Source organism: Drosophila willistoni, chromosome 3R (genome assembly GCF_018902025.1).
Source record: "Drosophila willistoni isolate 14030-0811.24 chromosome 3R, UCI_dwil_1.1, whole genome shotgun sequence".
NCBI classification, from domain to species: domain Eukaryota; kingdom Metazoa; phylum Arthropoda; class Insecta; order Diptera; family Drosophilidae; genus Drosophila; species Drosophila willistoni.
In genome coordinates this window covers 15,875,517-15,899,037 of record NC_061086.1, presented here as the reverse complement: position 1 = coordinate 15,899,037, position 23,521 = coordinate 15,875,517, and the positions used below count along the sequence as shown (strand labels likewise).

Sequence of the window (23,521 nt, the reverse complement as noted above, 5' to 3'; positions counted from 1 at the left end):
TATCAAACTCCTGGGGGTTTGTAGGAGGAGGAGGATGCGTTACTTTGGCCACAAAATCGGCTTTGTTTTCTCTCTTTTGTTTTGGGCAAAAACACACAAAAACTGCAAACATTTTCCATCTACCATCTTGGCCATGTTAGGTTAAATTATTTTATTCAAGCAAAATACTCTGAATAGGGATTCCCGGAGAGAAGGAAAATAACCCAATCTTCATTCGTTGAATTCAAAATATGAACTGATTTTATTTACTAAAGTACGGAGTTTATATAGGAAATCTTAGGCTCTAGGAGGTAACAATTGTTCTTAAGGAGATCTTATTCTAGTACAACTCACACCCACGCATTCGGGGGTTGAAAAATTATTATTATTTTGGGCACGGCGTCGGCCACTTGACATCCTGCCGTCGTGATCGTTTGGGTTAGTTTACAATTACAAGTGTTTTTCCCACAACGCGTGTGGCTGATTGTAATTCTAGTCATATGCTAGGTTAGTTGTTTGTGCCAAAGTACAGTTGTATTATATTTTCTTTAGTGCATCTGATTTGGTGAAGCCGCTTCAGATGAACACGATGTTTATTCTTAAACATACTCATTAGGTTTAAACAAATACTTCTTGCACTTTAACATTTTCTCTACTAAGGATCATTGAAACGATGGAGAAGTGCAAAAAAAGAAAATAAAATGTAATTTCGGTTCTTACGCAATTTTTCATTTCGCGCTCAAATGCGCAAATAAATAAGTAATGATTTTTATTTTACAATTCTCTCTCTCTGACTCGTTCGCTTCGTTTTTTCCTATTGACTTTGGGTTTGTTTTATATATAAATATATATGTATGTTGGTATGTATGTAGGAGTTAAGTTTGACTTCGATAGGTGGGCGGAGCCATTAGAGTAAGACTCGCTTGGCCCAATGTTAAAGTAAATAAATCGCTCAAGTTCTCAACGAGAACTGCAGTTTTCTCAATTGATTGTAAGCAAAGCTGCAAGAACTTCACATTTCAAAAATGTTTGCCATTACCTGGCAGGAGGGGCAGGAGGGGTAGGGCGAACGGAACCAAATGGGCCATGGTTTGGAACGGCTGCTGCTACTGACTGAAAGGGCAGAGAAAATAGGGCAATGAAAAGTGCTGGCAACTGAGTGATAGTTGCACTTTTGATGCCAAACCAATGTTAGCTAGAAAATTGATGCTGTAATGTTTGAAACAAAAAAGAGGAGAGAGCCATTTTCGATTAAATATTGATGGAAATATTTAAGTACCTAAAGAATGCGAACAAGATTTTAACTATTCTACAGATTAACTTCAATCGATTCTTTCTAGGACTTACATTTTAGTAGTATTCTTTCCTTCTGTTTTTATTTTAAATCTGAACAAATTCCTTTTTCAATTAATTTAATTTTCAAATTTATAATATTGTAGGCTTGTTAAATGGCCCCATCAATCTAACTAAATTTTCATTAACATTTTCCCCATTTGAAATTCCTCACCACACACTCACTCACACAAACATACGTAAACACGAACAGTCGTCTTTAGAATTTGCAAAAGCCATTTATTCTGTATATGGAAAACTTTCCTCTACAGCACTGAATATATCCCATGGCCATTCATAATTGGAAATATAGAAATTCCTAAGGTAAATGGTATATAAACGACGCAATTGACATTTCGCTACAAATTAAACTAACCTAGTTTGAGTCATCATCGAGCTGTAGTTCGCTTTAGCTAACTATGTACTGCATGCTATGGAAATGGCCAATGAAAATACCAAACATGCCAAAATACACACACACAAACGCACACACAAACACACATTCACCATTTTCGTTTTGGTATTTGGTTATTTACATTTGGCTGCCAAATTGGTAGCTATGCAGGTGCTAACAAACATGAAAATCTACTGGAAAATTCCGCAATATCTACCAGATCGACCATAAAGTTTTCTATAGGATATCTACATAGAAATTTATTTTTTTAAAAACTGAAATCGAAATGCAATTAAATGCAGCCAATTCTCAGGGCATACATTGGCCATGACTTGTTGTTATTTTTAGTTAGGGCCAAAAGTTGTGAGCTGGCCTAAAATAGTTTCGAGGCTCTGCAACTGAAATCGAGCAAGAGAGAACAAGGAAGGCAAACTTTAATGAATAATGGCAGGTAATATTACACTTGAATGCCAATATTACACTTGAACACATTGCCTTGTCTTTAAAAAAAAAGTTTTTAAATTCGGATCGATATATCCGATTTGTTCTGCTTCCGTCCGTATTTCACATAAAAATACAATTAAATTCTAATGTCACAACAAATTGCTATATAAATTGCAATAATTTTATCTAATTAAATGTAAATTTCAGCATGAACTTTATACCCCGCGTCCACATCAGCAACAACAACGAAATGTGAAAGGTGGGAGAAACAAAAGCAGCTGATAGCCGTAATCCCCGCCAGCTTACACTTCACAGGAGAAGTCTGCCTTACCGACAGCACAAAACAAAAAAAAGCCAAAAGAGCCTGCAGTAATTTACACAATAAGCCGCAGACAGCTAGGCTAAAAATAAAGAAAACGATATACATATACTATCTCTGGTTGAGGGGAGGAAAACCTAGAAATACATTTAACAAATACTCGACTAACTGACACTGTGTCAATTACTTGAAAGTCCTTCAGAATATTTAAAAATGCCTAATTTTTTGCTCTCGTATTAACATGTTAAATGATTTAGTTAGCATCGGTAACTAGTTTCTTATTCATGTTGATGGAATACGAGCTTAAATAAATTCTTATTATGCAAAAGCTGTGGAATATTCGCCCCTAAAGTATGCAATAGGCAGTTAAAGAATTTGTTACTTGTTAAAAATATATATAATTTTTGTTGTGCTCTGCAGTTAAATCCTTGTTAAGGCGAATGTTCCGACGAAAATTCCGACTGACTGTTGCATACTTTAGGGGTGCGCGATTGCACGATTCCACAACCCAGAGTCCTATAGGCAACTGCAATGAAAAGGGGCCTTTACATACAAAAGAAAAACTTAATTAAGTACTATAAAAAGTATTTTATTGATAAACATTTATTTTTATAGAACTTGCACATGTTTTAACTAAAGTACAAATAAACTTTAACTTCGTTGTACTAACCATAAAATTTGTATGGCTTTACGAGACTAAGTATTGCATACATACCCTGTGAAATAATTACATGGACACAAAAATAAAAAGAAAAAAAAAATGGGTATAAATGAGAAAAGAAGAAAAGAAAAACAAAAAAAAAAATTCTGGACTTGGCAGCTTGTGGCACGTTCCATCAGACACATTGGACACATACATTCACACACATATATGTATGTATGTAAAACTCCTGAGGAGGAGCATGATGATAATGATGATGGCAAATGAAATGGCATCAGCACCTGGAGTTGGCAACTTGTGGCATGCCTCAAAGGCACCCCCACATAGTCGGCCACCCTCTCTGGTTTTTCTTGCCCCATGTCTCGGACTGAAGTACTCACCTCTTTAACACGCACACCAATTAAATTCTATTTGTTGTTGTTGCAGCTGCTGCTGAAAAAGAAAAGCAATGGAAAAAGACATCGTCATGAGTCATAAATTTGCTACATGCAAAAGATACACACGATTTTATGCCCAAAAATGTATCTTTAAGATACAGAACAATTAAATGATCCTAAACCAAAAGCAATAGAAAAACAAGTGTGACCTTTAATATCGTTTATTTAAATTCAATTTCCGCAGAGTTTTCTTTCAAAATATTTCTCTGTTTTTAGTATGTTTATGTTTTTTTTTTGTGTGTGTGTGTGTGTGTGTGTGTATGGTCTGCCATTTATAAAATATTTATAGGTATTTAAAAGCTGTTTCGTCTTCCCGTTCTACTTCCCATCCCCCCAAACATGCGATTTCGCTTTTAGATATTAAATTTGGATATTTTGTTTTTGTTGCAATCAAATATTTGTGGCAAAAAGGGGGGAAGCGGGAGGCAAGGACTCCGTCTGAAAAACAAATTGTTTAGCTTGCGGTTGCTTTGCAGAATTTACACTGTTATACATATATAAACTATGCAAGATGCTTCAAATAACCATTGAATTTATATTTAAGATGCTTTATTTTATGAAAATTTATCTTTGACAGGAAGCTACTAAAATATTACAAGGTTGTGTTGCATCATTGGGCAGAGTTTGCTGGTTGCTTAGATTCTATATTAGTAATACATATTTTATTTGTTGAAAGATGCAAGTCTTTTTCCCTAGCCATCACAAAAGACAAAATGTGCGTGACAGCATACTTTTAGGGGCATAGGTACATGTATGTGCTGATATGAGAGTTATATAAAATAAATATCAAAATAAGCAGATGCCAATTGATATTGTTCAACATATTCAAGTAAAGAGAAAATCTCAAAGTCCTTTTTGTATTCCTAAACTTTATATATTTACCAAATTTACTCACATTTTGTTTAACTCCACAATAATATTCATTTTTCTGTTTGCTTTTATCTGGTTTGGTCAACCATTCGTTTTAGCAATTCTCTATTTGAGTTCTGTTATGTAAATCATTTGCCATATTCAGTTTAAAATTTCAAGCACAAATTCATGGTAGAAGTGAGAAAATTTCTATAAAATTCAAAAAGCCTTAAAAGGGCAACCACAAACCATAGAAGAAGCAAAAAAAAGGAAATCCACAACAAAATTTTGAACAGTAAATGAAGCAAAATTGAGAAAAATGTTCACTTATACTCTGCTAGGCACCTGCTTAGAAGATAAATTTTTCAAATGTAAAACATTTTCCTTTACTTATTTATTTATTATATGTATATTTTTTTTTTTGTTGTTGTCATCAACCATTGGGGTAAATATTTTCAAGCAATTCCCTTTGAACAAGGAAAAATAATTAAGGAAAATATTCTGCCGGATTTGTGCTTGGGAATTCTTGACAAAATTTAATTGAGTTGGCGGCAATAAAACATTTCCAAGCTGACAAAACTGACAAATATGTGACACTGATTGAAAAATTACTGAAACTCTTAAACGATAAAAGGATATCTAAGGATATGTTCGCATATGTTATTTGAATAGTTTGTATATAAATTATGCAAAACTTTGATATTCTCAACCCCTCAACTTGCACTTCTCTCTCACTCTATCTCTCTCTGTCTTTCTCGCCCTGGGTTCATGGAAATTTATGCCAAATATTTGGCCGGTGAAAGTGTTGAATGTTTATGTGTCCCTTGGTTCAAAATCAAGCTGGAGAACAAAATGGAAATGGAATGGCTGAAGAAGGTAGAGAAGGAAGGCCGACGACTAGGAGAAAGGAGATGCCAGGTATTTTTTTTTTGTAGGCCAAGGCAAAGTTTTTTCCAGGAGTTTGTTTTTGCTGAAAACGTTAAAAATTCTTCAACAAATTGCCTTGCCGACTTGAAGATACCTTTTAGTAGTGAATATACTATATTTCGAATGTGTGAAACTCTATTTATTTGCTAAATATGAAGATCTACAAATATTATAGCTCATAGGCAATAAATATAAATTGGTTCTTCTTATATTTCAAACAGATACTGAAAACAATACACAACGCTGCTTGACTAAATTCATAGGGTATAGGGTATAAAAATATCTTCTCCTTCCGTTGGCAGTTTGTTGTCGCATTAAGTATAAAGTTTTGTAGGGATATTCGTAGTAAGCAGAGGAGAGAAGAAGCAAAAAAAAACTTTTAATTTGTGCGTAGCGAAAGTAAATGAAAAATGGCACATAAACAAAAGTTACCAGCAAATAGCCCGCGTTGCCAGAGCCCAGAAGACGCCAGACTGCACAGGGTCTATGTAATTGAGGCAAACTAACTAAACTATGAAATATATGCCAAAAGAGAGTGAAAGGTTCTCTCTGTGTGTGTCAGTGTGTGCACAAGGCAAATTATAATTAGGAAAAGATATACCAGAGTTGCCAAAGAAAATGGCGAACTTTTGCAAACTTTGAAAGATAGTTAAAAGTTATGCCGGCACCATGAAAAGGTGCTAAGTACGGAAATAGGAAACTAAATGATTTTCAGTGTTCAAATCTTTAGTAGAAATTTTGTATTGTGCAGTCGATCAATTGAATCAATCAATTCACACAATCACACGATTTAAATTCTTAGGCAATTTTACCCTGAAATCACATTATCGATTGGATTTTTAAATGGAAACCTCTCAATAGTGAGTAAACTTTACTAGCAGAAGACAAAAAAATGTCTATTGATCTATGTTTCGAGTAGAAGATTAAACATTACTTGTCGAAACGAGAATGAAAACTAAATTTCAATTAGTAAATGTCCCAAGGAAGAAAAAAGAACAACTCCCAGTTGTTGCCGTTCGTCTCCTTTGGCCTTCCCGGAGCCACATAGTTCTTGACTGCTGCTGGGCGAGCTTAACTCGGCTTAAAGTTGACAATTAAAAAAGTTTTGTAGGGGGAGCTTTGCCTTTTTATACCCTTGTCACAAGGGTATATTAATTTTTTTTTTCCTGTTCTTTGTGAGAAGTTTCAAATGCAGATGGTCATTTTATATCATAATCTAAAATGTGTCAATCGATTGTCCGTCTATCATGATGTTGAGAGTTTCAAAAACAAAAACCTCCCTTTATCAAATGATAAAAGAATTTTTCTTAAAGCTAAAGTTGCTGTCCACTTGCTCACAGAGCAATTAGAATTGGTTCTTGCCAAGGTATGTACGAATATCTATGCTTTTGGTTCAATAACTGTTTAGAATCTATAATACTTTGCCTTCTTCTTAGCCAACCGCATCCTCCATATGAGTCAAATAATGACATTATCTGAAATCAGTTTAAAAACTTTTCAAGTGCAATTTAATGTTTTCAAAAGTCATTCAAATTTAAATACTTAATAGCCATTTCATCTGAGACTGCAAAAGCTTTAAATTTAGTTCTTAGTTTAGTTCAGTCTTTTATTGACTTTCAGCAAAACTTGTACTAATAATGTTTAATTTTTTAATTTTTCCAATTTTTTTTTTATGTGACTTAGTAAATGGATTCATTTCATTCATTTCAAACGTAAAAGAATTAATTTTTTAAAGGAATGGGAATTTAAAGTCCTGTGACGTATCAGAATCGGACTTAATATGGTTGTAAACATGAAAGATTTCAAAATACGCAATTTGACTGCAAGTGTTGCATAAGACTAGAAAATTGAGTAGATTTCTAAGATTCTCTAAACTAAAAAACCTAGGCCAAAGCCTTATACAAAATAAGCTTTATATAAGCGAGCCAATGTTTATAACCAATTTTTGTTTAATGTCAAATTTAACTTTTGTGATTTTAAAAGACATGCAAAACGTTATTCATATTTTTATTATAAAGGTTACTAACATTAATTACACTAAGGTAAGTAGCGAGTAATAAGTAATAATTGGCTAATTATTACAGCAAGATTTGCGTTTAAAAAATTGGGACTTGAGTGATAACACGTTTGAAAAGATCTCTCGTCTTCCTACTGGAATCTATAAATTTAGATTCCTACTGATTCTACCTACTGTTCTAGAACTAGTTAAAGCTTTAGATTTAAATGAATCCATTAACTTGTCCAGTTCTATTGATGATTGTTCTTATAAAGGTTTTTGACATGGGCAACCAAATGATAAATGATTCGTATTTAAGAGAAAATCGGATTAGCTTTTTATTCTAGACAAACATTTGAATGATTTTTTGGAGTTTTGAAAAAATAATGTTATTGCAAATAGTTTTGGTCATAAACTAGTTAGGGTATAAAAGTAGTTGCATAGTTAGAAAAAAACTTAACAGGGCCTCTTAAATATTCATTTTTTTTTCTTTTTGCAGTTTTTGTTTTTGCATTTTCCTATCTCAGTTGTTTTTCGTCAACAGAGATAGAGGCAAAGTTTGTCAGTGCTAAATTAGTTTACTTTCGAAATGATTTCAATGAAAAACAGCAAAATGGAGAGACGAAGAAATTAGAGAAGTTTTGCAAATTAAAACACAGAAAATTACTTCAACAAGTTGTCAAATAACATTTCTTGTTCATTGTTGTTGCTATGCCTTTTATGACAAAGGGTTGGGGGAGGTGGGGGGGAAACGCTGGCGATTCTTTATTTAAATTAAAGATACTTTTTCACATATTGAAAAGCCAGTTTGAAGAACACTTAAACGTATGGGACCCGGGCGGCATGTGGGCGGGCTAGCGTTGCTCAGACAATGTCTCAGACTCAGACACACACACACATACACACTCGCATATAGATGTACATATACACACATACACTTACCTCAGTCAGCCGCTGCGACTGCGCTGCTATGAAACTGGTTTCGTCTTTTCTTAGCTGCTTCTCTTCTTTAGGGTTTTGCCTTGGTATTGGTTTTGTATTTCAATAACTTTTTTTTTATGGCGTTGCGAAATATTCGTATCGTTTGGCAACTGGCGACTCTTTCTCTCGGCTTTCAATTAAGCCCTCAACAATTGGCCAAAATAAACAACAATAACAACAAATGGAATTAACGTTGCACACAACCAAACACACACACGACACACAAATAATCTTCTCCGATAGCTGACCGCGGGGTGGTGGAATGTATCGAATGCTGATGCCAGGGGACGAGGTAAAGTTAATAGCGACAAAAAAATTCCAATACAAATACAAATAACCTGTGCGCTTCACTTGACGCGGCGGCGACTTCTACCAACAAGGCGTAGGCGTCGTTATCGGTTGGCCCCTGGGGCGGAGGGAGGGACAGTTAACGGCGGGCACAGACGGGTCAGCGGGGGGTCCCAGACAGCGGCTTTGGTTAACGCGACAAAAAATGGCAACGAGTTTACTTAGTTTGTTAGTTGGTGGCAGATAGAACACTTAATAAATGACACACACGTCCGCTTCGCTTAACGTTTATAAACAAACTGAAATTGAGCGCGGCGACGGCAGCAGCAGCAGCACCAGCAGCAGCAGGAATGGCAACGACAACGGCGACGCCAACGACAACGCCAACGTTAACGTCAATGTCCAAAGTCAACTTCAATGGGGAGCCAGCCAACAGCCGGCAGCCAACGACACTTTGGAACAAGTTGCGTTGGGGCCAGTAGAACTTGTTCGAAGCTTGTCTCAGTTGCCTGCTTTGGTAGAGTGTTTGTGTGTGTGTGTGTGTGAGTGTCTCGGTGTGTGTGTGTGTGTGAGTGGGCGGCAGGCATCTTTCTGTACAGTGGTTGGAAATTACTGGAACAAACCAATATGCCTTGGATAGGTCACGTTATTTATTTAAAGTTCTTTTCTCTCTTCGACCTTAAAGATAAAATTAATATTCTATTCACTCTCCGGGCTAGTTTACTAGTTAAAAATCTATAAAAACACTTTATTTAATATCTATAACTTCAAACTTCAAAAATAGTCAGTGATTTGAACATAATATTTTTACCAAATTTAAAATTTTAACTAAAGTGATTGGAAAAAAAATAGTTGTATTTAAGATGTTGTCAATAAAATTTGATTTCTAATCATAAATTGAGTTTATATACATAGTATTGGCGAATCTAAATGATGGGAAAGAGAGAAATTTCCTTCCAAAAGTATGCAATAAGCAGTCGAAGAATTCGATTTTTAAAACAAAAAAGTTTTGTAATATTCTGTGGATAAAGAAAGCTCTCAAAGCAAACATTGTTTGCAGTTAAAAGTTATAAATTTGCTGTAAATAATTAATAATTTCCCAGCCTAATGCATACTTTAGGGGCAAGGTTGCCGCCTTCCACAGTTCTAGATCCCACTTTAATATGTGATCTGTATAAAACATTTTGCTATAATAAACGCCATTTTGTTGACAGTGTTTAGCCATTTTGATGGTAATTGCCTTTTAAAGGTCCTTATGACTCTAGAAAGTGAAACGAAACGTTTTCTTCTTTTCAGAACTCGTCATTCGTTGGGGAGATTCCTTTTCTTCCATAAATTAGTCCAACATAGCATTTAGATTGTTAACCATTTAAGTAATGGCCAGAAGGGTTATCTGAGGCTTAAAGACCTATGAGCAACTAGTAGATCAACCCTCGTCCAGTTGTTTTCTTGCAACAAGTTTGCGTTGCAAGTGAAAAACTGAATGTAAATTCAAGTCCAAAACGACTGCCGCGTGTTTTTGTTGTTGTTGATGGTTTTTTCTTATAAATTTTTATCCCCCCAACTTTTTTTTTTTTCTTTTTTCGTGTTCTCTGATTTTGTGTTAATTTCTTGTGCTGCCGGCTGTCACGATGACGACGACGACAACGACAACGTCAACGTCGAAGTCAGCGTTGCTGCTAACGCTTGTCGTTAAGTCAATTTTAAGGTTTATTTGAATTTCATGTTTTTTTTTTCTATCTTTCTCTTTTGGTTTTTGTTGGCTGTTGGATGCTTTTCTTCGATTTTGTTGTTGCTATTATTTTTTAGTGTTTTATGTAAATTAAGTTTTTGTCGTCTCTACGCCCCTAAGGCTAATAAGGTTGGCTTTATGCTGGAACAGACTTTTTGTATCATCTAATCGTATAGGCTTTGGCTTTATCAAGCTATCAGAGGCTGAGGAAGTTATGATTAGAAGATATAACTCGTAATCTTCAGTTTAGTCTATAATGTACCTACTCTCTAAACCGTAATCCAGTTCCAAAGATCTGTTAGTTAAGAGTTTGTTAAAGATCTAAGTTTATATCGCTACAACAAGGTATTTTCAAGTCTATATTTTCGATTTATTGAACTCTTGTTTTTAGATTTTTGCCTGTTGCTTGGGTTTGTTGCTGTTCTTCCTGGCTGTTGGCTGTTGGCTGTGTTTGGCCAAACTAATAACAAATTAATTTTCATTTGAATTATGCATGCTCTGGTGAACACATACACACACTCACACGCGCATACACAAACTAAACAAACAATTGCATTAGCATTTTGGCCAAGGATAAAGTGATTTTCCACTGCCAATGAGCCAATATGCAATTACCACACATCCAAATACATAAATGCATATGCTAGAATATGTTGAATATGTTTAGCTACAAAGCCAAATCGTATTATGTTATGCTTCAATTGAAATTACCATAAATTTAATAAAAACCATTGCAGAAGATAATGCCAATATTCAATAATTGCCCTTGTCATAACCAAATCTGTACACATGTATATTCCAACTAATTTTGGATAGCACTCAAAAACATTAAAATAATTTATTCCTCTAATGATATGATATATCAGTTTCAGATATAAAGCTTTAAGATCTCAAATATCTTCTCATGCAATCTTTCAGAAGATTAAAACTTCAAAACTTCCAGGACAATCAACAAAAAACTACAACAACCAGGCTAAGGATGCAGCCGCACCGTTAATGATGATGCCACAGATGCAAGCACACATACGCACAGACACACACTAATACACACACACTAATATACACACACTAATATACACACACACAGACAGAAGAAATGGATGCACTCATGCAGGTTGATTGGCCCACAACGCAATCCCGTTTCCATTTCCAATGACAAAACCCAAAAAGGTGAAACAGAAAAACGTTTCTCCTTGTAGTCTTTGCTGCTTGTCAAGCGTTTAGTAAGACAAAATGGGCTAACACACACTATCCAAGGGCAAAAAGAAGCAAACCAGCTTAGACGGCAGAGGTTCAGGTGCACACCAGGTCAGTGAGTTTTGTGTGGGTGGTCGTAATGGGGGTCAAATGGTACAAAAGCCTTGGCTCAATGTGTTTGCCACACATTGGTTTCACCCCTTAACTTTGCTTTGAACACCCGCATTTATCTGTGACCAAATCAGATAGCTTATTGAGTTACAAATGGGTGTTACGGGGTTCATAATGAAGATGATAAAAACTCTCCATGAAGCTGAGCAAAAACTTGTGAGGTGTACACAGGTGTTTAACATGGCACATTGTATTGAAACAAAAAACACGTTAAATACATATATCCGAAGAAAGGAAGAAACTTCACAGAAATGAGTCTTTCTTATGCTGGAAAAGTTTGTCTGGCTTTATTAGTTAAATATATTCTGGAAAATTGAATAACTTAAAGCCTTTAAAGTTAGATAAGTATTTATTAAGTTGCTTTAAAGTTGGGTTCCAATTTTCAATGTTTCAACTTTGTGCATTAAAATTTCATTTGTTTTGTTAACTATTGAGGAAAATCTTTTTAATTTAATTCTAGCTTAAAATGTCAAAAAAAAACAAAACTTTCTATTTAGCAAATCGAAAATTGATTAATTATTTAGTTGTATACTTAATTATGTCAGAATTCCATCAGCTACCTAATGAATGGTGCACTCGGACAATTTCCATACGCCCCATTGTCCCAATTGCATATCCAATTCCCGTTACCACATTGAAACCATTATTTATGCACATTTATAGAGATTTATTGGTTAGGGCATCGTCCATTTGCGGGCTAATTAGTCTGTTTAGTTCAGTTGCCTAACTTAGTCAGTACACTGGTGTTTGGGTCCTGATAAAGGACCAGGACCTGTCCTAAACACAACAACAACAACAAAAAATGGCATAGCGACATCAGCCGCGAGCCGCATCATCGACGCCGGCGTTGTCAGTGCACAATGTAAATGATTTATTATCTTCGTTCTCCTCGATAAGCAAACATTAAACAAACAAAACCAAAAACTATTATCGGGCTAATGAGGGTCAACACAAGGACCAAGCGAAACCGATCCAAACTAGTCTCATGTGGCTGATGCCACAGGCTAATGACCAAAAGCGGATTTCGCAATGCGCTGGCATTTCTTTCTCTCTCTCTCTATATATATATATATATATACAACAGAGTACGTATTTATATACATATATATATATAGGTTTATACAATTCTTGCTCAATCATAAATAACAACAAAGCTCCGCCAAATAAAAATGAAAAAGAAAATAAACCCCTAAAAAAAGGCGTTTAAGTAACCTTTTTTATACCACTCATCAAAGGGTGTACTCAAATATTAACAAAAAAGAAGAAACATTAAGTATGTATAGATATGCATTTCTGATTCGACTTAATGGTCAAATCGATGTTATTATAGATAATGGATAAATAACTCAAGTTAAGATGAATCAGATATGACAGAGAAAAGTTTGAAGAATATATTCTCTGTAGGATTAGGGACTACAGCATACAGGGTATTTTCAATTCGTCGTTTCAATTAAAGTGAAAAGTTTTTATTTTTGCGTTTTTTTTTTTGGTATATACCCAGTTAATGCGACAATATAAAATTTAATTTTGCGTAATTAATGTCGCAGGGCAAAAGGAGCACACAAAAACAGCTACAACAAATAAACATGACCGAAAGAAAATTCATTAATATGATTTAGGCCCCAAAGGCAGAGTACAAAAATAACAACAACAGCAGCCCAAGACTTGTTTATGTGTTTGTTTGGGTCGCTTAGGCCATGCATGACTGATTTTTTTTTGTATATTCGAAAAAGAAAACAAAAATAAAAAGGCATAGAGGAAAACCCTTTTTCGCAAAAGGAGTGTGAAACAAAAAAGGCAATCCGCAAAAAAAAAGAAGAAAAAAAACAACACAAACTTTAACAAAGTTTTGTCCTTGACAGTGGGTCAAAATTGATGAGGAATAAATCTTGTGGATTCATTATGCAAACAAGAATCGGTTGGAGTTATGATAACATAATTGATATTTGAAATTATCAATTTATTTCGCTTAACAATTTGACCCATTTCTCTTATGAATTCTTATTTTTTAGTTTATGTCGTTTTCTCTTCACTGAGTGTGCTAATATTAGCTTATCGTTTCTTTAATATTAAATTTAAATATATATTTAATTATAATAATATAACGTGTTAACCTTAGGGACCGGGATGTAAATGGATAGCACAAATTCTCATCAATGGGGGGTAAAAACGATTTTCGGCACATGCCAAACGGCCATCCACCTGAAACTAGACCGCAAGTTTTACATAGCTACGTGTGTTATTGTGGTATATTTATGTGTGTGTGTGTGTGTGTGTGTGTGTGTAGCTATCTATTGGGCCAACTATTGCCTGCCATGACCAGGACTCTCATTTCTCCCAGCACCCAACTCTGCATCTCTTTCACACTATATCACACCGACTTGTCCGTCTTGTTTATTTGTATTTGCTGCGGTGAGGGATTTATGGCCGAAGCCGTTGAACTCGATCCTTTGAACGCCGTGCCGTGCCATGCTGTTCGACCAAAGCGGGTGGTGGGCGATTTCAGAGAGAGGGGAAGAGATAGCATGGCACACCAATATGCCACAGCCACGCATATGCCGCCTAAGCCACTCACATTTGGCTCAACTCAACCATCGGTTTGGTTGTTTGACATTTGCTGTTTGGCTAAAGCGGCGTATACGCAATTTTAGACTTTTAAAGTCTTTGAGCTTTGACCATTTGACTGGATGTTGTTGTTTTGGGTTTTTGGATTTTTCTCCTTCTTTTTTTTTTTTGGTCTTTTTTGACTCAAATCTATTTATAATTTTTCATTTTTCTACAACTTGACCTTTTTTTTGTTCTGTTTCTTTTTTGTTGGTTTTGTTGTGTTGTGTGTCGTAAAAATTGTTGGATTTCTGTTGTTGTTATTGTTACATATATTTTTATGACCCCAAAATGTTGGCACGTAGCATCCACAACAACAACGAGAACAACAAGAAGAACCCCGGCAATAGCAATTTCTTCTAATACTATAACCAATATAAATGTCATTTATGTTTCGGACACTTTTTTCGTTTGAAGCGAAACTCAGAATCCTGTTGGGGAGGGGGCCGAATAAGAGAAGGCCAAAAGGAAGGAAACATGAGAACCCTTAGTGTGGAAAAAACTGTCATGGTCAGTGATACAACAACAACAATAACAACAACAACAACAACCGCAGCAAACGTTAGAGCAATATTAGGAACAGGAGAAATGGGAAGAAGTAACATATACAACAAAATACATGTGCACTTGACACAGGACACAGTAGCACTGAGGAATGCCGAGGGGCGTCGGGCAGAGATAGAGAGTTAGAGGTGGGATACTGAAAAGTGTGAGTGTGATAAGCATCACAAACATTCTACTTTATAAAATGATAGCTCCACTTAGTAGCACTTGAGGATATGCAAAAGCTTTGAGCACTTCCGCATACCAGATATAGAGAGAGACACACATAGAGAGAGAGATGGAGAGTGAAGAGGTTGAAGTATATGAGATACGACAAGAACATCCGTAGAATCGATATGTGAGTGTGTGTGTGTGCGTTGTGTGAACTATTCTCAGTAGCAGAGTGTGAGATAGTTAGGCGATTCAGGTTTTCAATTGTCCCATCAATAATCAGATTTGGCCTTGCCGTAGCCTGTCCCAAATTATTCAATTTAAATTTATGTATACATTGAGGAAGTTTAGAATTTCTATTACCCATTTATGTACATAATTTACCTCTTTAAGTATACTATACTTTATATATAATGTGTTTTCTTTTTACTGGCATTAACTTCAAATGCTTGTTTAAACGGTTTTCGGTTACCTAACCAATAAACTTGAATTTATATTGGCAATTTGGGAAAGTTTCTGTTTAAGTTTTTTATGTTATACGTATAAGTTACAAAAAGGACAGTCCAATTTGTTATGGTTTACTGCTTTGTCCTAACTCAAATGTCATCATTTTGGGATAATTTGAGGTTTTTGCCTTGCAAATTAAATGAAAACTACTTATTTGATACAAATAGTAAGTGATGGATTATCTTGTTTTTTTGGAGGGGGGGATGCCTCGTATCACATAAGTAAGTGGCTCATCATCATCATCATTATTATCATCTCAGCTGGGTCGACCACCAAGTGGGTTCGCACTACTTACATTTGGTTCCAGCTCTTGATTCTCTTACTGTGGCTGCTCCTGCTACCGCCTTGGCAATAAAGGGCGGAAGGCGTCACTTTCAAAATGGCGTCATGCTGTTTTGAGATTTGTTCGACTTTCTCCCTTTACTTTTTATTATTTATGCTGCTTTCTCGCTGCTCTTATTATTGCATTAGCTTCCGCTTTTCCTCTCTTCCGGCAGTTTCCTCCATATGGCACACACACATATACAAACATACATACATATATGTATGTCGGTATATTGGTGGGCTCATTTTGTATTAAATTTTTTTCTTGTTATTCTTCATTTTATTATTATATGTATGAATTGTTGTTTTCTTATACTCATATATATTATTATGCATGTCGTGTGTACTGCCGCGTTGCAGAGCATAAAAATAATCAAAATATCAGATGGCCTACTACCTTCCAAAGTGCCGAACATTGAGTTCCCTTACTATTTTTTGCCTCTTTTATATGGAGCAGTTAGGACCTTTCTTTCTACCCAGTTACAGAGATTTCTTTTTGTAGATATTTCATTCAAGAACTGCCAAATGAGGTCACATTTCCCCTTAAAGTATGCAATAGACTGGAAATATATTCATTATTTGCAACAGGTTTTTAATTTATTGTTTGCCTTTTAACTTACAAATTGTATATAAACAATGCTTGCTTTAAGAATTTCAATAATGATTTACAAAATGTTCCAAAACAACTTGATATGTTACACAAAACAGACTTCTTGAATTGCTTATTGCATACTTTCGGGGCAAATTTTCCTAATTTCGCCTCCTTTAGATCGGCCAAAGCATTTAATGAATATACTACTAATATTTTATGATATATTAATGATTATATTTTTAGATTTTCAACAATTTTTGGTAATTTTCATTTTGTAAATACGTCATTACTAACACTAATATATGAATTTAAATGTTAAGTTGTAATTTTTATACTTAACAATGAAATTAAAACTTAAAAATTAGGCAGAAATTTTAAATGAATTGTTTAAACATATCAAATTTAATTTCGGGCATAAACTCCAACAAAACGGAAGGCTCTTAAAGTTAATGAATTTTTTGACAATTCGAAAAGATACTTTCTTCTAAGCGTTGCAAACTTTTTTACCAAACCGAATGTACCCCCATTAGAAGGGAACTAGAAAAAGAACAACAAGAAAAAGTACAAAGGGCAACAAAGCAAAAACAATATTTATTTATTTGCAACCCTTTGTGCTCCATGGAGCCTGCTGTTTAATATGCCATAAATATCGAAGCAATTTTGTTGGCCTTGTGACATCTTGTCCTTAAAAAAGGGAAACACCAAAACCCCCATCAAGAAGTGGCAAACCGAACTTCGAGGCACGAAACTATTTAAAAACTTGACATTAAAAAAAAAAAACAAGCAAAAACCAAACCAACCAAAACAAAATATAACTAATGCCTAAATCATACGATTCATTTTTTATTCCCTGCCGTCAAAAACTTTTTGTATACCTCGTACAACAAGGGTTAAGAGGGTATACTACGACTGGTTAAATATTTGACAAGAGTTGGGAAGAAAAACCTTTGCAAGTTTTTGTTTCCACTCCACAAATTCTTTCTCTCGATTATGTTTAAATCTTCTAAGCAAATCAAGTCAGAGTTATTAGCACCGGGTATTTCATAGTCGTCAGTGCGAAGAGCTGTCTTTTCTGGTTTATCATGAATTTTGATTTATTTTTAGTGCCAAACCAAACTGGCATGCGAAATATGGCGGCATTAATGTTTTGGTTTCTTTATTTTTTGTTCGACACATAGAAATAAACCGAAACGAAAGCAATTTGTTGGTCGAGTTGGTAAAAGAAACATAAAAAGAATATCGAGGCATATATAAACTGTTTCTGTGTCTGTCATTCAGTTTTATGCTGTCAACGATGTGATACATAACACAGTACTTTAATGTTCACAGATGAGCCTCAAATTTAATTACAAGAGAGAACTGAATGCTAAATGAATAAACTAGTTTTTATTGGCTTCTGGTAAATCCATTATGGTGTGCTTTTGTTGTCACTTTATATTCTGGCCAGAGCAATAAAATCTTAAATGTTATTTTGATTGATAAAATCATGAAAGAGTATTAATAATAATCAAAATTGGCGGCAATTTCAAATTTTCCAAAACAATTTTCCCCCTTTTTTTCTCATACTTAACTAGAGTAAGAGATTTTTCCCTTTGTCTGACAACGATTACCCACGACAGATGGTGCTAGTGAGCATTTTAACAATAAGAATTTAAATAAATTTCTCATTTGATTTGAAAAACCTAAAAATTGAAAACCAAACAAACACTTAATGAGAGAAAAATAATTTAATATATTTTTGTAATAACAAAAATTTATTAAATACGTATTTTTAGATTCTTATTTAGGTTATAAGTCTTGCAGTTTCATTAATAATATCTCATATTTCGCGCCATTAATGTTTGTTTTGACTTACATCATAATTTAGAATTACGAATTCAGACTACCAACAAAACCAAGCATCAGCCAAATTGTTCGTCAACAATTTCTAGACTAAGAAACCTTCCGATTCCGCCAGGGGAAACCAGACGTAATTTGCATGGGCCAGCATATTTTAAATGTCCACTCAGCGCATATCAATTGAGGAATATATACATTGGCGCAAGGCCCGAGATATACGGAATAAATAATGGAGCGACTGTGCCAGGTAGCTGCACATTTTTGCCAACTGCTTTGACCCAAGGTGCTGCTCGATATGTCGATCTTATCGGTAGACTCAAACTCCCACCAAATATATAAGAAAAAACTACGAACAACAAAGAAAACCTCTTCGCATTTAATTTTCATTTCGAACGATCGATGGTTAAAAGGCGCTACCCGAACACAATGTCGAATCAGTTTGACGCTGAAGTTACCCTTGTAGGGACGTATGTATTTTGTGGCTTCCCGCTGCGATGCAGAGACTGCCCGAGATAGTTAGGCAACAGCCGTGCGCCCTAGTGAGATGGCTAGTGCACCTGCTCAAGGTCTGGTTATTAAGGATATTTCACATCGACTTTGAGGACGGCAGCAACAACATAAAGGAAACAGGTGAAACGAAATATGTGGACATACCCAGAGTTAAGGAGTTGCCCTTAGTGGGCACACTTTTGGATTTAATAGCCGCTGGTGGAGCTCCACAGTGAGTACATATATATATTTGAATTGTCTGGGTGCAACATTCTAACAGATCGATTTCCATTTCATAGTCTACATAAGTATATCGATGCCCGACATCGTCAATATGGTCCGATCTTTCGTGAACGTTTGGGCGGAGGCTCTCAGTATGCTGTATTTGTCGCTTCAGCAAATCTCATGCGTAGTGTCTTTCTTCACGAGGGTCAATATCCACAGCATCCGCTGCCCGATGCTTGGACATTATACAATCAGCTTCATGATTGTCAACGTGGATTGTTCTTTATGTAAGCAGCGAGTATTTTGCATTGTAAATTCTCGGTATTAATCCATATCAAATGAGACAGGGAGGGCGTTGAATGGCTGCACAATAGGCGTATACTCAATCGTCTGCTGCTCAACGGCAATTTGAATTGGATGGATGTGCATATTGAGAGCTGTACGCATCAATTGGTGGAAAAGTGGAGAGCCAAGACCCAGTCCAACGTCAGCTATGAATTGCCGCAGCTGGAGCAACAATTATATCGCTGGTCCATTGAAGGTGAGATGAAAAGGCCGGTGACTATATATAGAAGTAACATTGCTCCTCTCATTGCAGTCCTCTGCTGCATCATGTTCGGCACTAATGTTCTTCGTTGTCCCAAAATTCAATCAATCTTGGACGAGTTCACTCAAATCGTACACAAAGTCTTCGAGCATAGCTCCAGACTGATGACATTTCCACCTCGATTGGCCCAGATACTTCGATTGAGAATCTGGCGAGACTTTGAGAGAAATGTGGACGAGGTTCTACGACAAGCGTCCTTTATAATTGAGCTCTGTATGCGGGATCAGGATGACCAGGAGGAGACGCTTTTCCACAAGCTGCAGTCCGCTGATGTTCCGGGCGAGATGATCAAACGTATATTTGTAGATCTGGTGATAGCAGCAGGTGACACGGTGTGGCAGCAGTAAAACATCTAAACCACCTTGATCATTAGCAATTGGCTATAATTCCCCATTTCTGTTTATGCATTTGCCAATAGACCGCCTTTAGCAGCCAATGGGCCTTGTACGTCTTATCCACGGAGCCGGAGTTGCAGAAGCGTCTAGCTCAGGAACAGTTGGCCAGTGAATCCCAGCTATTGCATGGCCTTATCAAAGAGTCACTGCGTCTTTATCCTGTAGCTCCCTTTATAGGACGGTATTTGCCGCAGGATTCGCAATTGGGCTGCTATTTCATAGAAAAAGATGTGAGTAGGATTCAACAAAAACTCGGGTTATTTAAAGTAAGATTTAACCTTATACTATTACAGACTATGGTGCTGCTCTCTTTATATACCGCCGGGCGCGATGCATCACATTTTGAGCAGCCGCAGCGAATTCTACCCGAACGATGGTTCCTAGGTAAGTCGGAGCAAGTGCATCAGGCTCATGCCAGTTTGCCTTTTGCAATTGGTCAACGTTCCTGCATAGGGCGTCGGGTGGCCCTCAAACAGTTGCACTCGTTGCTCGGGAAATGTGCAAATCAATTTCAGATGCACTGCCTCAACGAACAACCCGTGGACTGTATACTGCGCATGGTCACCGTGCCCGATCAGCAACTGCGCTTATCTGTACAGCCGCGATTAAGCTAATACACCTAACAATAGACTTTGGCTTAGACGTATTTGTAGTTCTTTTTTTAGTTTTATACAAAAAACAATATAAATTTCACAATTATTAAAAAATAGATTCTTTCCTTAAAATGTTATGATATCAAAGCAAGTAACAAGTTGGAAACTACAAGAATCAAGCACAAGCAAATGAATCCGATCAGCGATGAGCCACAGAAATATTGTCCCACAAGCATGGCAAAGCCCACAAGGAAAAACATTTGTATGGAGGCCAAGGGTCGCAGACAAAGTCGAGGAGGCAATTCCTTTTTACAAATCTCCACATTTCCACACTGCTTATCAAACCATTGCTCAGTCATGGGCGCATAGAGCAGTCTACGTGTTAATTTTCCAAAGTAATCATTTCGTAAGTAATATGTTTGAAATTGAATTCCATACTACGGAAGAAAAGATGAGAATGTAAAATACTGAAACATTCACTTCGAATAAAAACCTGCACCGCTTACCTTCTGATTCATTTTTTCCGATATCATATGCAACAGTCTAACCAGTGGCTTTAGCTCATTGTTTTGTATGGGTAAGAGGGCCGGATCAACAACTTGCTCAAAATTAGAGGCATTCAATGACATTTGATGAGGCGTTAATTTGGAGGTGTCTAACGAATCGCTGCTATCGAAAAAGCTAAACTTTTTCGGCGATTCCAATGGGGGTGGACTTCTAGGCTGCTCCACTGGCAATGTTTCATGCATTGACAAATTAGAAGGATTTATCTGTGTAATAAAATATAATTCAGAATAATGTGAAATGGATCATTGAATTTTGATATCTTACACCAAAAGATCGACAAAACGCATCGATGCTCTGTCGCAACATCTCGGGAATGCGGCTAAGTTCACGCAGCATTAGCTCATCTTGCGTAGACTCCCCCAACAGTTTGTTCAAAAAATTCTTAAGAAAACCTTCGGATCGTTGTCGTTCGCTAATCTCCTTGCGCAACAAGCAAATATTACTTAGTACCGAATTCCTGGCCATACTTATAACAAAGAGGAAAGCCTCGATTTGCATTTTCATTGACTCGCTAAACAGTTTGGGTATATTTGAACTGCACATCGGGTTCCATTGGGCATTGAATGAGTTTGATTTGCTAAAAAGATTTATCCGGTTATGAATCAGCATTTGAGAAATAATTGAATTGTCTCACTTCATTATGTTGACCTGACGTTGGGGTGAATCAAAGCCATAAGCATTGCCCGAATGCAAACGCTCGAAACGCTGAAGACGCTCCACGAGCTCTGGCTGGTTAAATGTCTTGGCCAGACGAAGTAACATCTGGGCATTACGATAAACTGTATAGTCCAGCCGCTCAAAACGGGGCAATAATTGCATGAAAATATGTGTATATACAATTAGATTTTCTATAATAAAGCCATCAAAGAGATTGGTTATGGGTGGTTCATACGACCGACCGCCTCTGTAAAACGGTGGGAGAGGGATAATTAGAGAATGTTTATGATTTAAAATGTAATATCTTACATTTGGTTGTTAGCTGCCATCAGAGTATATCGCCAGGGTTGTATATAACTCAGCCAGAGCTCCAAGACCACTGTCAGAGAGCTATCCAAGGGCCAGCGATCAATTAGTCCACAGAGGAAGGCATATATCCTGGACCTAACCATACCCAGGGAGACCTTTCGAAGTGAGTTTAACGAGGTGTGATCATGTGCGGAGGCATTGGCAAAGAAATGAATTTGTTTGCAAAGCGTTCGCACGCTACGCACGAAGTCACTGCTGGGCAGATGATGCTCCGATTCAACGTCATAGCGCAACCAAATGTCCACAAAGAAATGCAACACGGACTCGGAGCGCCAGGTATAAGCACGCGAAGTTGCACCACTGCTAGATTGAGGCGACGTATTTCCAGCACCAATTCCTCCTCCATTGGAACTGCCTCCACCATTTCGGTACGAGCTTGGTATCTTAAGATATCGTGGCTGACGCTGAGGCTGCAATGACTGAGCCGGCAGAGGTTGAACAGTCTTGACTGGCCCACATAATGTGACTGGCTCTATGATGTTATCTGGATAGGCGGTTAGAAAATTATTCAAATATTCCTCGACCAATTCATGGTAGAAAGTCTTAATGCGTCCATTGTGTATCTGCATGGCAATGGGATTAATAGAGTGCAGCGGATTCAAAGCATACAACACAAAATGGAAAATGAAAAAGTCAAAGGCATTTAGTGACAGCGAAACCACTTGATGCCTAAAGGTGTCAATGTTAATAAGATCTGCATAAAACATGGGATTCTGTCCCGCCTGTAGCATGCTGACGAATTTCCTCTGAAAATTGAAGAGCGAGTCATATGGTTAAGATGCCTTAACTGGCGTGGCTGTATTTTACCGGCAATAGGTTAACATCCAATTCAAATTTGGTGGCATCGTTCAATATCTTGTGGCACATGTGCATCCAAGGACCACGCACTCCAAAGAACTGCTGCAGAATGTGGAAGTAATGTGGTGAGTTCTCCTGTGTCGTGGTCCTCAATCCCCAGCCTATCGGATTGCCATTGATGCCAAATATGGAGTGAACTATGTGCGGATAGACAGTTTGTAGTTGCCGCCCATTACAGCTGTCAAATAGTATAGTCAGTTCATGGATTCTCTCCATCAGCGGCATGCCCAGCACCATAAGGACGCGACTCTGCAAAAGTTGAAAGATTGTTTATAAAAATGTCCAAAGAACCGTATTTCGTCTTACGCTTAAGTTTTCCGACGGCATTGTCTGTGACATTTTGTTTACCAGCGCGTGCTTTCTGCGTTTTTGTGTGTTATAAACAATAATAATTTTTAAACGGTGTGAAACCACCGGTGGAATTTTGCAAAACAACAGCGTTGCCAGATGTCAAAGGTGGCATCACTACTATTG

At 36.6% G+C, this 23,521-nt stretch overlaps 3 protein-coding genes across 6 annotated transcripts in view; 1 reads left to right on the top strand and 2 right to left on the bottom strand.

Annotated features, from left to right (window-relative positions):
• LOC6651020 (trophoblast glycoprotein) overlaps positions 1-8,910 on the bottom strand; it is a 42,306-nt gene extending 33,396 nt beyond the window's left edge. Inside the window, exons 1-2 of one of the 3 annotated variants that reach the window (XM_023180189.2) lie at positions 8,281-8,910; positions 3,510-3,561 (exon numbers count right to left, since the gene is read on the bottom strand). The gene's annotated coding sequence lies outside the window, so the exon portion shown is untranslated. The remainder of the gene's footprint in view (positions 1-3,509; positions 3,562-8,280) is intronic. The other 2 variants (XM_023180187.2, XM_002074079.4) reach the window with 2 other exon arrangements.
• A 9,748-nt stretch (positions 8,911-18,658) lies between these two features.
• On the top strand, positions 18,659-20,674 carry LOC6651019 (cytochrome P450 315a1, mitochondrial). Of its 2 annotated transcripts, XM_002074078.3 has the most exons (6): positions 18,665-19,008; positions 19,076-19,288; positions 19,349-19,542; positions 19,600-19,940; positions 20,027-20,233; positions 20,297-20,674. In XM_002074078.3, the coding sequence occupies exons 1-6, from the start codon at positions 18,782-18,784 to the stop codon at positions 20,615-20,617; spliced, it is 1,503 nt and encodes a 500-aa protein (XP_002074114.1). In that variant the 5' UTR covers positions 18,665-18,781; the 3' UTR covers positions 20,618-20,674. The 2 variants fall into 2 exon arrangements, with proteins under 2 accessions (XP_023036365.1, XP_002074114.1); XM_023180597.2 differs by lacking the exon at positions 20,297-20,674 and having other exon boundaries at positions 18,659-19,008; positions 19,600-19,932; positions 20,027-20,095.
• LOC6651322 (sphingomyelin phosphodiesterase 4) lies at positions 20,635-23,488 on the bottom strand. Its single transcript, XM_002074077.4, has 7 exons — positions 23,354-23,488; positions 22,997-23,296; positions 22,130-22,935; positions 21,798-22,067; positions 21,428-21,740; positions 21,103-21,366; positions 20,635-21,033 (listed from the first exon to the last, which is right to left on the bottom strand). The coding sequence occupies exons 1-7, from the start codon at positions 23,384-23,386 to the stop codon at positions 20,731-20,733; spliced, it is 2,289 nt and encodes a 762-aa protein (XP_002074113.1). The 5' UTR covers positions 23,387-23,488; the 3' UTR covers positions 20,635-20,730.
• Between the last annotated feature and the right edge of the window lie 33 nt (positions 23,489-23,521).

Coding starts and splice junctions, on each gene's coding strand:
- LOC6651019 (XM_002074078.3), top strand. CDS start 18,782: ATGCAGAGACTGCCCGAGATAGTTAGGCAACAGCCGTGCGCCCTAGTG. Junction 19,289..19,348: donor CAACGTGGATTGTTCTTTAT/GTAAGCAGCGAG, acceptor CAAATGAGACAG/GGAGGGCGTTGAATGGCTGC. Junction 19,543..19,599: donor ATATCGCTGGTCCATTGAAG/GTGAGATGAAAA, acceptor CTCTCATTGCAG/TCCTCTGCTGCATCATGTTC.
- LOC6651322 (XM_002074077.4), bottom strand. CDS start 23,386: ATGTCACAGACAATGCCGTCGGAAAACTTAAGC. Junction 22,068..22,129: donor ATGGCAGCTAACAACCAAAT/GTAAGATATTAC, acceptor ACCGTTTTACAG/AGGCGGTCGGTCGTATGAAC. Junction 21,741..21,797: donor CGTCAGGTCAACATAATGAA/GTGAGACAATTC, acceptor AAATCTTTTTAG/CAAATCAAACTCATTCAATG.